This window comes from Microtus oregoni, unplaced genomic scaffold, assembly GCF_018167655.1.
Source record: "Microtus oregoni isolate MIOR12 unplaced genomic scaffold, Mior012 000046F_ref0000063, whole genome shotgun sequence".
Lineage (NCBI taxonomy): Eukaryota > Metazoa > Chordata > Mammalia > Rodentia > Cricetidae > Microtus > Microtus oregoni.
This window is the reverse complement of record NW_024543220.1, coordinates 4802153-4816795: the sequence shown is the minus strand read 5'-3', so window position 1 is coordinate 4816795 and position 14643 is coordinate 4802153. Positions and strand designations below refer to the sequence as shown.

At 38.9% G+C, this 14643-nt stretch overlaps 1 protein-coding gene across 2 annotated transcripts in view; it reads left to right on the top strand.

Moving 5' to 3' along the window:
- Window positions 1-14643, top strand: part of Tpk1 (thiamin pyrophosphokinase 1) — a 362458-nt gene that overhangs the window by 253171 nt on the left and 94644 nt on the right. For both annotated transcript variants that reach the window (XM_041634882.1, XM_041634881.1), the window contains exon 8: window positions 7609-7720. In XM_041634882.1, coding sequence (XP_041490816.1) covers window positions 7609-7720 — 112 coding nt within the window. The remainder of the gene's footprint in view (window positions 1-7608; window positions 7721-14643) is intronic.

The following is a 14643-nucleotide window of genomic DNA, read 5'->3' as shown; positions in this document are numbered from 1 at the left end:
GAGCATGAACTAGTACACTAATCCAGGGAATGTCTTCATCTAGGTGACACAGATCTCAGGAAGCTTGGTAGGCTGTGTAGAAGAATCAATTTGAAACACAATAGCTCAGTCCCAAAGCCATACAAATTAAGGAGTTTGGATAGAGAAAGAGAAGCTTGCCAGTGAAGTGTGAGTTAAAATGAAAACCCAGAGAGTGAGTCCTATGTTCTGGAAGCCAAAGAGGAGATTAAAAAGTCATGACAAATCTTATCAAGAGACTTTAGCTCTTCAGAGGCCATTGGTAACCTGACAAAAGCTACTTTTTTTTTTTTTTTTTTTTTTTTGGTTTTTTCGAGACAGGGTTTCTCTGTGGCTTTGGAGCCTGTCCTGGAACTAGCTCTGTAGACCAGGCTGGTCTCGAACTCACAGAGATCCACCTGCCTCTGCCTCCCGAGTGCTGGGATTAAAGGCGTGCGCCACCACCGCCCGGCCAAAAGCTACTTTTGAAGAGGAGAGAAGTACTTAAGGATAATTGGAATGAATCTAAGAGACACATTAAGTTGAAGACGGTAAAGGAAAACAACCCTTCCTAGGAATTTCAGTATAACGGAACAAGCAACAGTTTGCATGTGCAGGTTATATGGGTACTTCCATGTTTAATGACTGATTTTCATAAACATTTGTTATATTCCTATGGTTTGAATACATTGCATATAGCCTTACTGGAGAAAGAAAATCACTGGAGGATGACCTTGGGGTTTTGTAACCTGACCCCACTTCATGTTATCTCTGCTTTGTCTGTGTGGATGTAACTGCTTCCTAACTCAGTCCATCTGCTATCTTGCCTTCCCCGCCATGATGGGCAATATCCATCTCAGACTGTGAGCCAAAACAGCTGGTGGTTTTTTTTCTCTCTCTCTCTCATGGTGTTTTATCACAGCAACAGAAGTACATGCAGAAATAGTGAGATCATAAGGAAAGAGCCCTTATAAATAGAATTACGGGTTTTCTTAAGGACTCCTGAGACATTCCCTGCTATTTCCACACCTAAGGATACTGAGAAGGTGCCACATGTGAACTAGATAGTCTCCACCAGCCTGAGTCAGCCAGAACTTGAATTTTAAAATTTCCAGAAGAAATATGAGAATTACCTCATCATTATTAGTAAATCTCAATATTTTTACTACTTTATTATAAAAACTAAAGCACATATTTCTCTTTCCTCAATGAGAACACTCTCATTATGTTTTCCAGATAACAAAGTTTGATGGTCGTGCAAGATTTTTAAAATAAAATTGTCTTTTTAACCTTCTTGAAGGGTACTAACTATAACCATGAGTATTACTAATATTGATGAAAAGAAAATCATCTCTCCTACTCCATTCTCATCTAGCAGAGACTCTGCTTGGATATTTTCATATGAGAAAACCATTCTCATCTTTAACACTTGCTATTGTCTTTATACTCATTCCCCTTCCAGTCTTAAGGATATGTAGCCACTGAGATGACAAAGAAAGCATGTTGTGGGGTCCTGGTAAATATGGACTGACAAGAGGGAGGTTGTAAGAGAGCCTGTCTCTCCCTAGAGTCATTGTGGGAAGCAGACGTCTACCGCAGGACACTGTACACCCTGCTTAGTTAGAAAGGTGGGACGGTGAACACAAGAGAAATCTGAGACTCTATGGCTCAGGGCTGACATCCCATCACCCCCTTTACAGTTGTGATAAAAGTTGGGAAAAGAGTCAGTGGGTTTAATAGCTGAAAATGGATTCAATTATTCCTATCATTAAAAATAAAAAGATCCTGTGTTACTGTAACCCCAACTCTATATTGAGAATTCCAAGAAAATAAGAGGTATGGTACCAGTTATGAAATATCAAAAATTCTTGGAGATTTTCCAAATGATAAAAAAGAATGATGCATATAACATTAATTTACTACATATCTGTAAGTTTTACAGAGTGGAGAAGTGATCTTCTTAAGATACTTTAATGGAAGCATTCTAACACAAATGTTTTAAATATTTTCCTTTTGCTAATATTTTGCATTAGTTTCACAATGACTAATTACTTTCTTTTAAAACATACTGTGGTGTGTTGACCTGTGCTTCAAAACCTCAAATAGAAAAGCATAGAAGCTGGGCGGTGGTGGCACACACCTTTAATCCCAGCACTCGGGAGGCAGAGGCAGGCGGATCTCTGTGAGTTTGAGGTCAGCCTGGTCTACAAGAGCTAGTTTTAGGACAGTATCCAAAGCTACAGAGAAACCCTATCTCAAAAATCAAAAGAGAGAGAGAGAGGAAGAGAGAGAGATAGTTAAATCAGAATTCATAGTTTAAATACCTAAATCTCTGTTCTTGAAACACTTATTATGACATAACCAAATCCTGAAATGATTTAATAAGTGGGTCATATAACTTCCATTTTAAATAGCACGTGTCTACACAGCATATGTTTTAAAGTGTGGTTTGAGCACTGTTGATAGGATATTCATTAATATTGGTGAGTACAGTTTTGTCCTAGACAAACATTGTCTAGATAATGCCGAGGCTCTTGTGAGTCCTTTCAGTTCATCTGAAACTTCCCTTCCATATTTTTAAGACACCTCCCCATCTCTTCTGTTCAAATTTTGAAGTAATTTTTGAAATTATTGACACATTTTCATCAATACCTTTTCCATTTGCTCTAAGCAATTTCCAAGTCAGATATTTATTAAACACATAAAGACATTCTCCCTCTGTGTTGTTAATTCATCCAACAAAATAAAAGCAGGCTTCTTATCATTTTTAGAGTAACAATATGAAATATAATAGCAAAATGCTGCATTTTGTGGCACAGATAAAGTCTGTTGCAGTTGAAAGGCAGTCATCTCTCAGTGCTAAGTAGGAAACATAAGGAGATCACATACAAAGCAAGGCTTCCTTCCTTTCTGGCTTCTCCTGTTGAGGTTGGGTAGATAGTGAAAGCTCAGAAAACGCGCCCATCTGCCCAGGCTCTGCATCACGTGGAAGGGCCCTCGATGAAGAACATTTGGAAACTTAACCATTATACTGGTTCATAATGCCCTTCCATGTAGCTCATCCTGTCTCCACTGTTAGAAGTGCTTTCTCTTAAAACAAGTATTCTTAGAAGTCAGTGCTTAAAATAGAGTACCTTTGGAATGGGAAGAAAATGCTTTCAACACACGAGTGTGGCAGCATTTAGCAGGGTTTTTCCTCAAATTCCAATAAAAGGGAAGCCTAGAGATGGGGTAAGACATTAATAGCATAAATGCCAGTGTGAGAGGAAAATAAAAGGCATGTTGTTTTCATCAGTTTGAATTTTGATATGGTCTAGATTTAGGTGGTTAGTAGGGGAAGGAGTCTGCCCTTGTATAATTCCAATTATTCCACAATTATTTTTTTTTAATTTTGAATAAACAAAGTAGCTTAATTGACACTGAGAAGTGTTAACTGTTCAACTGGAGAATAAGGTTAATTCATTTCAGAAGACATGTGATTTGAGCCTGACTTTGCCAAATAATTTCCAGAACAAAGAACAAATATATCTTGTCAGTTTTGAAACATAACTCTAAAATTTTGACTGTAGAAATATTAAACCAAAATATCAAAGTTATATAAGTGTATGTAGCAGTATCTCTCTGTATCTCTCTCTCTCTCTCGTTTATCCTTTAACTTCTTCTGTTGCATATAGAGTGGATCCTTTATCTCCTTCTTATGCACATAGTGTGGATTCTTTAACCTCTTCTGGTAGACACAGTCTGGATCCTTTAGCTTCTTCTGTTACACGCAGTGTGGATCCTTTTATCTTTCTCATTAAAGTTCTTCCTGCAGGCTGTTTACTTTCTCGCAAGTGGCCTGTATTTACTAATATAATTTAAAGTACCTGGACAGAGTGGCAAAAGTCGACATGCTATAGGTTGGCCTGTGCTTAAGCAGCGTGCAGGAGTGTTCATTCATACTAGGTCTGGTGGTTTACTTACATTATATACAGCAGTTAACACAGGGTGTGTCTTGAGCATTAGTAGCAATTTAATGAATGACTGACTGCTTTGTGAATCACCAGTCTCACATGCTCCTTGAATCTTTTATATCAACTAGAAAGGTCATTATGCTCTTCTGTATTCCGTGTTTTGTGATCTTATTAATTTGCTATGCATTTGCATTTTGCAAGATATTCTAAAAATATTTTTGTACAAATGTTGGCATGGTTCCTAAATTTAAGTACTTAAAAATATAAACTGAATTAAGATGTCTTTGTATTTGATATTTTTAGATGACAAAATCTAAGGTGAGCCTTAGTATTTCTTTCAATCATGCCTTCCTCCGTTGCAATAAAGAAACACAGAAAATGTAATGGGAATGGTCTCTTAGCCTTCAGTAGGTAGCTGTCTCTCTCTCTCTCTCTCTCTCTCTCTCTCTCTCTCTCGGTGTGTGTGTGTGTGTGTGTGTGTGTGTGTATGTATGTATGTATGTATGTTTTGCTCTAGCTTAGAATTACAGTCTGCGGAAACCTATCTTATGATACTGCCTGTCCTTAGCATGATCTTAAGTATGGTTTTCAGTACACTTGCCATGTACTTTGCTGCCTTTCACTGGTTTATAGTTTCAACCATGGTAAAGTTGCAGCATCTGTTCTTATAACCACAGCTGAAAAGGCAAACCATGATTGATTTTTGTTCCTTCTTCACTGTATAAAACTGCTTTTGACTTCAAAGTGTTATCTTAGCTGAGAACAGAGGCTAGAGCAGGAACCTGAGAAGTGATTCATGGAAGTATATGGAAGTGAATGATTAGTTCATGTGCCTCTGGTCTTCAGTGATGCCATAAATCCTGCAGGGGTTCTTTAACGTCAGGCTAGATGCCTGCCTCTGTCAAATCTCATATAGACTAGCATATATTATAAACTGAGAAATCTAGGGAATGAGCAAAAATTCCTTTACCCAGTCATTCATTTTTTAAAGATGTCACGTTGACATGCCGACACAGGATGAAAGCATAATACTGCTCTCTTTTAGTCATAAAAGCTAAATTTGCATATTTATAAACACCAAGACCCTTCACGTATGGCAAAACACACTTTTAAAGCAAGAGATGAAATGCTAATTGATGATAGTCTAAGACCTATCTGTGACTTCTCAAGTCACCAAACTAGCTTATTCCCATACTGAAAATGTTAAGGTGCATTGGTTCCTAGAATAACGAGAAAGGCCATGAATACCTAGCAAAGCGGAGGAAGGGGGCTTCCCACTGTGCTGCTTAAATCGGCAGTTTTACAGCAGTGCTTCTCTCCCCAGGAGAGTAAAGCTGAACATGTATATGTGCTGTTTCCTTTGCGTTATATGTTGGAAGTTAAGGGATCTTCTCCCAGGGAGTTAATATCCACTAGAAAAAAAATTATTTTCTTTCCTTCATCATTTTCACTAGAATCTTCTAGAACACCAAACATACAATGTATTTAGCTGGCTTTTACTAAAACATAAAGCAGTCCAAAAACAAGGAAGAAGAGGCATTAAAAGTAAGAGTGAATATAATCACATTGAAAATAAGACACACCCATAATGTGTGTATCCCTCTTTGATAAGCCATGGGAAGCCACCTTCATTGTCAGAAATGCCAGGGGCTACAAATGTCAGGGCTTCCATTCAGACTCCAGCCCCTTCTCTTCCACTCTTCTTGAGCTACTACCTTATGCCAGAAGGTTGCAACTTAGCTGTCATCCCTCCAATAGTGTGGCATTTCTCTCATGGGGCCCTAGAAGTTCTACCTAAAACAGAAAACTGAGCAGGCTCTACCTTCATAAAATACCATCGAATTGTTTCCTCCTGAAGCCAAAATATCTGAAAAGAACTGAGAGTTGCTGCCTCCCCATTCCCCTGGAAACTGCTTTATTATAAAGAAACATCTTCACCCCTATCAGGGTTTGTTAAAATGTGCAGTGTGTGGTATTCAGGATGTCCACTTTCATTATATTCTGAATATCTGTCTTCAGAGCGAATTATTTTGCTTTGGAGAATAGGAGGGAAGGGGTGGGTAACAAGTGTGTGGTAAATGAGCCAATCTCAGTCACTTTAAGGGAAAACCATACAAAGCAATAAAGACAGACCATGGCTCACCTTTCTAAAGGTGAGGTAAAATCAGAACCAGTTGTAATGGCTGTTGAGATGTGACTCTGTTCCCCTTGGGTGGCACTGCTCATCTAGTGCAGGTTTCAGACCCGCCATCCTGCTGCCGTCCACCCTGATGAGGGGACAGCTGAAGGGTTGCTGTGAGACATGTTTAAAACTTACACTTCCTGACTTGTAGAGAAGATTTGCAGTTGAAGACATTAAGCAGATTACGGACAGTCCCAGCCCCCATGCACACATGCATACTGCCTCCAGTGTACTCCTTACTATGCTTCCATGGGGTTCCTTTCTAACAAGTGAGAACTAGTGTTGACTATTAGCACTTGAAATGTATATGTAGAGGCATACCTCCGATGCTGGCACAGAAGTCCATCAGTGAGCAAGCTGTGTTCTTGTGCAACCCAGGACCACTTGCCCAGAGGTGGCACTACCCACAGTGGACTGAGCCCTCGCACTTAATCATTGATCAAAAGGTTCTTCCATATCTCATCCTGCAGACCCATTGCTGCCACTCAGGCATATTGTCCGCACCACGATCAACCCATGCTTCTGTATACATAGCATCTCCTGGGATGTGCCTTTTCTCTCAACAGCAGACACCCAGTTCAAAATGCATTGCTCCTTAACACAATTTATTTAATTATATTTAGGTCTTTTCTGATTGGATATTGAAATAAAATGGTCCCTATTGTTTTAGTGTTTTCTGTGGCTATGATAAAACACTAACCTAAACCAACTTGGGGCAGAAAGGGTTTCTTTGGCCTGCAGTCTACAGAACATCATTGAGGGGAAGCGAGACAGGAACCTGCAGGCAGGACCGGAGCAAAGGCCATGGGAAAGTGCTGCTTGCTGGCTTGCTCTCCATGACTTGCTCAGCTTGCTCTCTTATTCAACCCAGGACCAATTAATACCCGCAGTGGAATGAGTCCTCTCACTTAATTATTTATCAAGAAAATGTCCCAGAAACATGCCCATAGGCCAATCCAATAGAGATCTTCCTCGGTTGAGGTCCCCTCTTCTCAGGAGACTCTAGTTTGTCTCGTTGACAAAAACTAACCAGTGCACCTTTGTGTACATTGTGAGGATCTCAGTGATGGCCACAGGAGACAGGCTAACTACTTATAGTGCTTGTGTTGAGTTTTCAATATTAGAAACCTGACTCTCAGATAATTAAAGATTTTACTTGGGAAATGATCTTTTATATATAATTAAACAAATGCTTGTTTTTGAACCTATAATCTAGTGTCACAAAAGGCTGCATCATCAGTAGGTGCAATGGATAGTATTTTTAGAATTGGCAGAAATAAGAAGTAATACTCTATATGTGTATCTCTGGATATATTTAACCAATTTATCAACTGTAAAACTGATGATTATAGTAAACTGATATAGAAAAGCTCTTAGAACTCAATCAGCGCTAGTCAGTTCTTAGGACTAAAGCATGCACTAAGTTAATTTGTGGTTAGCATCTTCCCCTTCTTCATACTTGCTTTTCTCCTTCAGGGAAAGCACAGACTCCACGTAGACACTGGATTGGAAGGCAGCTGGTGTGGCCTTATTCCTGTTGGACAGCACTGCAACCAGGTGACTACAACAGGCCTGAAATGGAACCTCAGTGAGTAAAACCCTTCTAGAGAAGGAGGGTTTCTTTTTCCATTTGTGAGAGAGAATTTGTTTTAGTCAGAGATCACTTTAAAAGCATGAGCTTCTGGGTAAGCCTCCTGTTCACAGGCATCTGCACCACTTCTAGGTGACACCCTAATGTCTCTAAGGATGAACTGACAGGCAGTTTTCTACAGTCCCTGTGCTATTTAAAATTCCCACCACAACCCTCTGAGTCGTCTGTGCTTTTCATTTCCTGTTCTGTTGTGTTTCTTGGAGCCTCAGAAGGTGCACTCCTAATTTTGACTTGTTTTGTGATGATTACAATAACCCAGCATCTCTTCTTTAAACTGTATGGAACACTTGTATGTCTTCTTGGAGAAAGTATAGTATCAAAGTCTTTGCTCATCTACTACTTAAGCTGTTCCATTTGGCCTGGGGTGTGAGTCCTTCACGTGCTCTAGTTATGAGTTCTTCATCAGATATATGGCTTACAGATTTTTTTTAGAAATCTTCGCTTGCATTTTTATTTCCTATAACTTAACTAACTCAATTAATTCTGATGAAGACAGTCTTTCTTTTTGCTTATGCCTCTGATGCCATGTCTGTGATGCCCACCTTCTCTCTTGATTTATGTATGGAAACTACACTTTACTTTTTAGAAATAGCTAAAGTTCTGAACTTGCAAGAGCTTTTCATAGTCAAACCTTTGAGCTCTCACAGATTAGCTTCTGTTATTAAATATTTAAATGTTTTCCAAAAATTATGAGCTACATTAAGCTATTCAAAAACTGCCTGACTTGGAAAAAAAACAGAATGTGGGATCTGTTTATTCGATAAATGTTGATGCACCCTTCAAAAAAAAGAAGAAAGAAAGAAAAGAGAAACTGCCAGGCATGGAGTCACTCAACCATGATTAGTCACAGCCTATCTCGGGTTGTATAAGAAATATGTACAACCATGTCATTCTTTTCTAACTAACATGTTTACCACTGAAATAGTTTGAAGATAGAAAGATTATTTTAAGTCCTTTCTGTGAGTCAGTGGTGACACAATTAGAAAGACTGGAACTGCTTTGAAGCACATCTAGAGACTTGTCAGTTTGAGAAGAGAGCAGGTCTCCTCCCTGCACCTAAGAGTGTAATGACTTTGAAGCTGTTGACGTGAGCGCCCATTAGAAGTCTTTGGAAAATACTGCAACCTTAATCAACTGTTTCAGTTCCTACATTGCCTATTACTTACAAGGCTCCAAAGGAGACAGCATGAAGCTCTCTGCTAGATATAGTGGTACCCACATTTTCGAATGCTGGTGCCAGGGACGATAAAATGCCAAGCCAAGAGACAGATGGGGGAGAGGCGCTGTAGCCCAGCATCCTAGTCCCGATGGTAATGGGAATCCTAAGTCCAAGTATAGTTCCCCTGAGCTCTTTAGAATACCTTCATCCTCTGGTTCCCACAGCACCGTGTACATGCTGATTCTGAAGAATAGTATTCTCTGAGAAGGATATAATACTTGATCTTGCCTAAATGCAATATGCCATTATTCATTTGTTTAGTTATAGGCTGTTTTGCGTTTTGAAATGATCATTTTTCTCTACATGTTTATGATAACAAATGAAAAGCTGCTGGGAATGATGGGGCATATCTGTAATCCCTAGCATTCATGCAACTGAGGCAGGATCATTGCCACTAGTTTGGGGCCGGATTGGATTACCTTACTAGTATCAGGCAAGTTAGAGGTAGATTACCTCAAAATGCAGTCAGTTCCTATCAACTTCCTAGCACATACAAAGAGACAGAATTGAAATTATCTTTCAAGAAAATTCTTGTTCTAAGGTCTTCTGACGGATTGTATTTAGAAGCAACAAAATAAATATGATGGTATACATTGACTATAGAAAAGTGGGTTGATTTTGTCCACAAATGCCCTGTTTTACTCAGTTCTGCACTCTGGTCCATCATTGCTCTGTCACAGCTGCAATGTAGTCCAACTTTGAGAATAAGGGAAGATCTACAATATCTTAGTTCTTAATCCTTCTTGCATCACCAAGAATAAGCAACTTCTCTTATGGGCACCCCCCACAATTAACTAGTTTTATGCTTTCAGCTGTCCATATAACTCATTTTTAAGGTCTGGTGCCACAGGTTTTGAAAATAATCTAATTTATATGTTACCAGTCTACAAAGCCACACATCACAGTTTCACAGTTTAGAAAGTACAAAAGATACTTTTTAAAGTATCATCTTAAAGAGCTGAAACTTTCCAAGTAGTAGTTTTATGGTGTAACAGCATGATGTCAACATGCACTGAATCAAGTCTTGCTTAGATTCTATTCCTTAGGAGAGAAAGTTGCCTCATAGGTTACGGCACCTTGGCCTTCTCTGCAAGCACCATGTTTTCCTGTGCTGTGTTATCATCTCATCGTCCTGAGCTTCTTGGATCTTGGGCACAGTCCAGCTCACTTCAGGAGATAACATTTTGTTTTGAAAGAAATAGCTACACTAACTCCACCCTTGATCCATCCTTTAGGATCGAGTCTGCTTCTCTATGGTGTTCTCTGAGCCTTAGAAAAGACGGTATAGATATCTGATTATTTTTTTGGATTTGGGGCTAAGCAATGGACCACTATGCAACAACAGCCTCTTGTCCTCAGCAGCTCGACTGATGACGAATTGCTGCAATAAGCACTGTCTACTGAAAAGGAGATGTTCCCCTCCAGTCCCTACACGCGCAGAAGTAATAGTTCAAGGATGTAAACACAGTCTTCAGGTCACTGTTTCTTTGGCTCTTCAGTTTCTCCCTCTTAAGAGATCTTCGATGACAGGAGAATCACCCAGATAACCAAAGTTACTATCACCTCAAGGTTTTGAACTTACTCACACACGTGGTGACTCTTATCGTATAAGTAACAGGCTCAGGGCCTAGAGATTGTAAGTATATGTTGAATAGGAGCTGTCAGTTCAACCTGCCATATTAGACTTATAATCAATGGACTTAATGCTGCAGTAACATCTTTTTTTTTTAATTTTTTTTTATTGAGAAAAGGAGAAAAAAAAAAAAACAAGTTTCCACCTCCTCCCAGCCTCCCATTTCCCGCCCACTCCTCCCTCCCTACGCCCCCTCCTCCCACCCTTCTCCCCCTCCCCCCACTCCTTTCCCCCTTAATGTATTCCACAATATAGAAACAGAAGGGTCATTACCTAATTCCTTTTATGAAGCTACAGTTACTCTGATACCAAAACCACACAAAGACTCAACCAGGAAAGAGAATTACAGGCCAATCTCACTCATGAACATCGACGCAAAAATCCTCAACAAAATACTGGCAAACCGCATCCAAGAACACATTAGGAAAATTATCCACTATGATCAAGTAGGCTTCATTCCTGAGATGCAGGGCTGGTTCAACATACGAAAATCTATCAATGTAATCCAGCATATAAATAAACTGAAGGAAAATAACCATATGATCATCTCATTAGATGCTGAAAAAGCATTCGACAAAATTCAACATCCATTTATGTTAAAAGTCTTGGAGAGATTAGGGATACAAGGGTCATACCTAAATATAATAAAAGCTATATACAGCAAGCCGACAGCTAACATCAAATTAAACGGAGAGAAACTCAAAGCCATCCCGCTTAACTCAGGAACACGACAAGGCACATACCTCTTCAATATAGTACTTGAAGTTCTAGCAATAGCAATAAGACAACATAATGGGATCAAGGGGATTCGAATTGGAAAGGAAGAAGTTAAACTTTCGTTATTCGCAGATGATATGATAGTGTACTTAAGCGACCCCCAAAACTCCACCAAAGAACTTTTACAGCTGATAAACAGCTTTAGTAATGTGGCAGGATACAAGATCAACTCCAAAAAATCAGTCGCCCTCTTATACACAAAGGATAGGGAAGCAGAGAGGGAAATCAGAGAAGCTTCACCATTCACGATAGCCACAAACAGCATTAAATATCTTGGGGTAAATCTAACCAAGGAAGTGAAAGATCTATTTGACAAGAACTTTAAGGCATTGAAGAAAGAAATTGAAGAGGATACCAAAAAATGGATGGATCTACCTTGCTCTTGGATTGGGAGCATCAACATAGTAAAAATGGCAATTCTACCTAAGGCAATTTATAGATTCAATGCAATCCCCATCAAGATCCCATCAAAATTCTTCACAGATCTGGAGAGGACAATAATCAACTTTATATGGAAAAACAAAAAACCCAGGATAGCCAAAACAATCCTATACAATAAAGGATCTTCTGGAGGCATTACCATCCCTGACTTCAAACTGCAGTAACATCTTTAGTACAGATTATGCCACTGCATTTTCACAATCACTCTGAAAATAGGCATGAATATTATTCATATTCTTGAGAAAATTCATCTCAATGTTGTCCTTAATTATGACTTTGGGGCACTAGTGGTGAAGACTAAAGAAAAAGGGAGAACTGATTTTGTGGACATGTTTCATCTGGTGAGAGTTCCAACTCCCATTCAGCCAAGGCTCATATTCGGGTTCGGCTAAATGTGTAATCTAATGCTTGGGAAACCTAAGGAATCCATTAGGCCAAAGCTATAATTCCACCCACTTGGGGATTTAACCTCTTATTAGCCAAGTCTCTTGTCTGTTCTCTTTATTAGCCTTAGAGGCTGTTCATAGGTGAGAGACTGGTGCTTTCTACTCAAGATAGGCAGCAATCCGAGGGTGATTAGGTGATAAGGCAGGAGACAGAGGGCTGGGCTTTCCCTTGTTAATGTGATAGACGTGTGTCCTTAGAATCTCAGGAAATGATCATTTGCTTCCCATGTCCATGCACATGTGAGCTACCTGTGAGCTGTTTATGCCAGTATCACTTCATTCCTGCCATTTCCACATGTTCATGCTTCTACCATGATACAAGTCTGCATTTTCTTACATACACAGATTTTTGTCTGGCAAGTGCTATGGATAATAAAATTTGCCCTTTTGATGAATTCTGAAACTGGCAGAAGGATTATACTCTTGTAAATCGACATTTTTTGTATACCTCATATACAAAAAAATTTTGATTTAATTTGTCAAAAATAAATGAATAGAATTGATTTTTACTAATTTCTTAGTTGTTAAACTCCAAATAATTTTGAAAAATTTTCAAATACTGTTTATAAGTAAATTACCTTTTCAAGCATGTAAGACAAAATATTATCAATAGGACTAAGTATACACACACGTGGACATCCATACACGTTTCCCTGCCCACTTCCAGAACTGCCTTTTGCATTTTAGAGTTTGAACTAAACAAGAATGATTTTTCTTCCTTAAGATCTTACCCTTTTGTGATTCTGCTGAGAACACAAAGAACCAGCAACAATTTACTTTACGTCCTAGCTATCCTGTTTTATTTTTAGAAAACACCCAACAGTCTGACAACATACATTTGTGGTGGTTGATTCTGGGTCATTTAAATATGAAACAATTAGTAGGCATTTGTAGAGAATATGAAAAATGGGAGTTTGTGTGTATGCCAGGTTTTCATTGACCTGTGTTCAGGAACACTATTATAACTCAAGTTCACCTCCCAACTTGTTTAACTGAGTTGATTTTCCAGTATTTATGTGGGCAGGTTGACTGATGAGTATGACTTCAGTGGAAGCTCAAGAGTCCCTTTCTATTTTCCCTCCTCCACGTTTCATTTTTGTACTGATTCAGATGTGGGCCCGGTGCACTCAGCCATCCAGTTAATATATCTAGACAAGAAAGCAATAACTTTAGTGATTACATGAATTGTAGAGAAAGAATCAAGGAGTGTTGTGAATAAACTTTTACTGTGGGAACAGCTCACTGGGTATAATTTTCTTCTGGGCCCACATAATAACACTTTATATTCTGAATAGCTCTTTCTCATATTCTGGCCCGTCCTTTCTCTAAACTCAATCACATAGCTCAAGCTTCATATTAATGTGGAGGGGATATAATTATCCTCATTTTGTGGGTGAAAAATTAAGATGGACAATACTGAATAGATTGTTCAAGTTCATATTTTCTAACTTAGTCCTTTGTGTGCATGGATGAATTTATCACCGGTCATTAGCTTGTCTATTTCTTTAAGTCTGGACAGTATAAAAGAATCTATCTTAAAGTCCTTTATCACGATGAATTTTCCCCTAAATTGGACAGACTCAAAACAGAGAGGAGAGAACAAACACTTTAGCAATTAAAATCATGCAGGGATCTCCTAGGATATTCATTCCAGGAACTGAAGTGCTAACACAGAGGACAGGATTCTGTGGTATGCACTCTAATTTACCTGTAACAAGTTCACTGAGACAGCTCATTTGAGGAATGATTATAAACTAAATGCTGTCATCATGCTTCTCGGGGAAATTGTAACAAGAATTAAAAGGGGAAAAGATGCATCTAGTATTCATGAAGGGAAGTAACCTGTTCAAAGAGGGTTTTGTAACTAGGATGGTTTGCCTGCAAAATGCTCTGCAGGTGGCTTTCTCATCAGGGAGCCAGTACTCTGTTCCCTAGGTTGTTTGGAGGTCAAATTGCTACCTAAAAAAAAAAAAAAAATGGAAATCTGAAAACATTTGAAAAATACTAAGCATAAATAAAAAGAAGCAGTACTCAAAATGCAAACACAGAAATGCTAGCCCTGCAAACCCAAACAGAAGCATTGTTACCTAAGAATGTGTGTGTGTGTGTGTGTGTGCATCACACACAGAGCAGATGGATTCCTAAGCTACGGAATGCAGCAAATAATTGCACAGAACTCTTCCCTCTCTAGACAAGAAAGTCTAATTAAACCAAGTAAGGAAAGTAATGACCTCTGACTTTGAGATTTTACAAAGTAGGCAAAATGACAGTTTTCAATGCTTCAAACCTGTTGACAAAATACATATCTAGACATTATTGTCAGTAGCTTACTGTCTCTGTTATT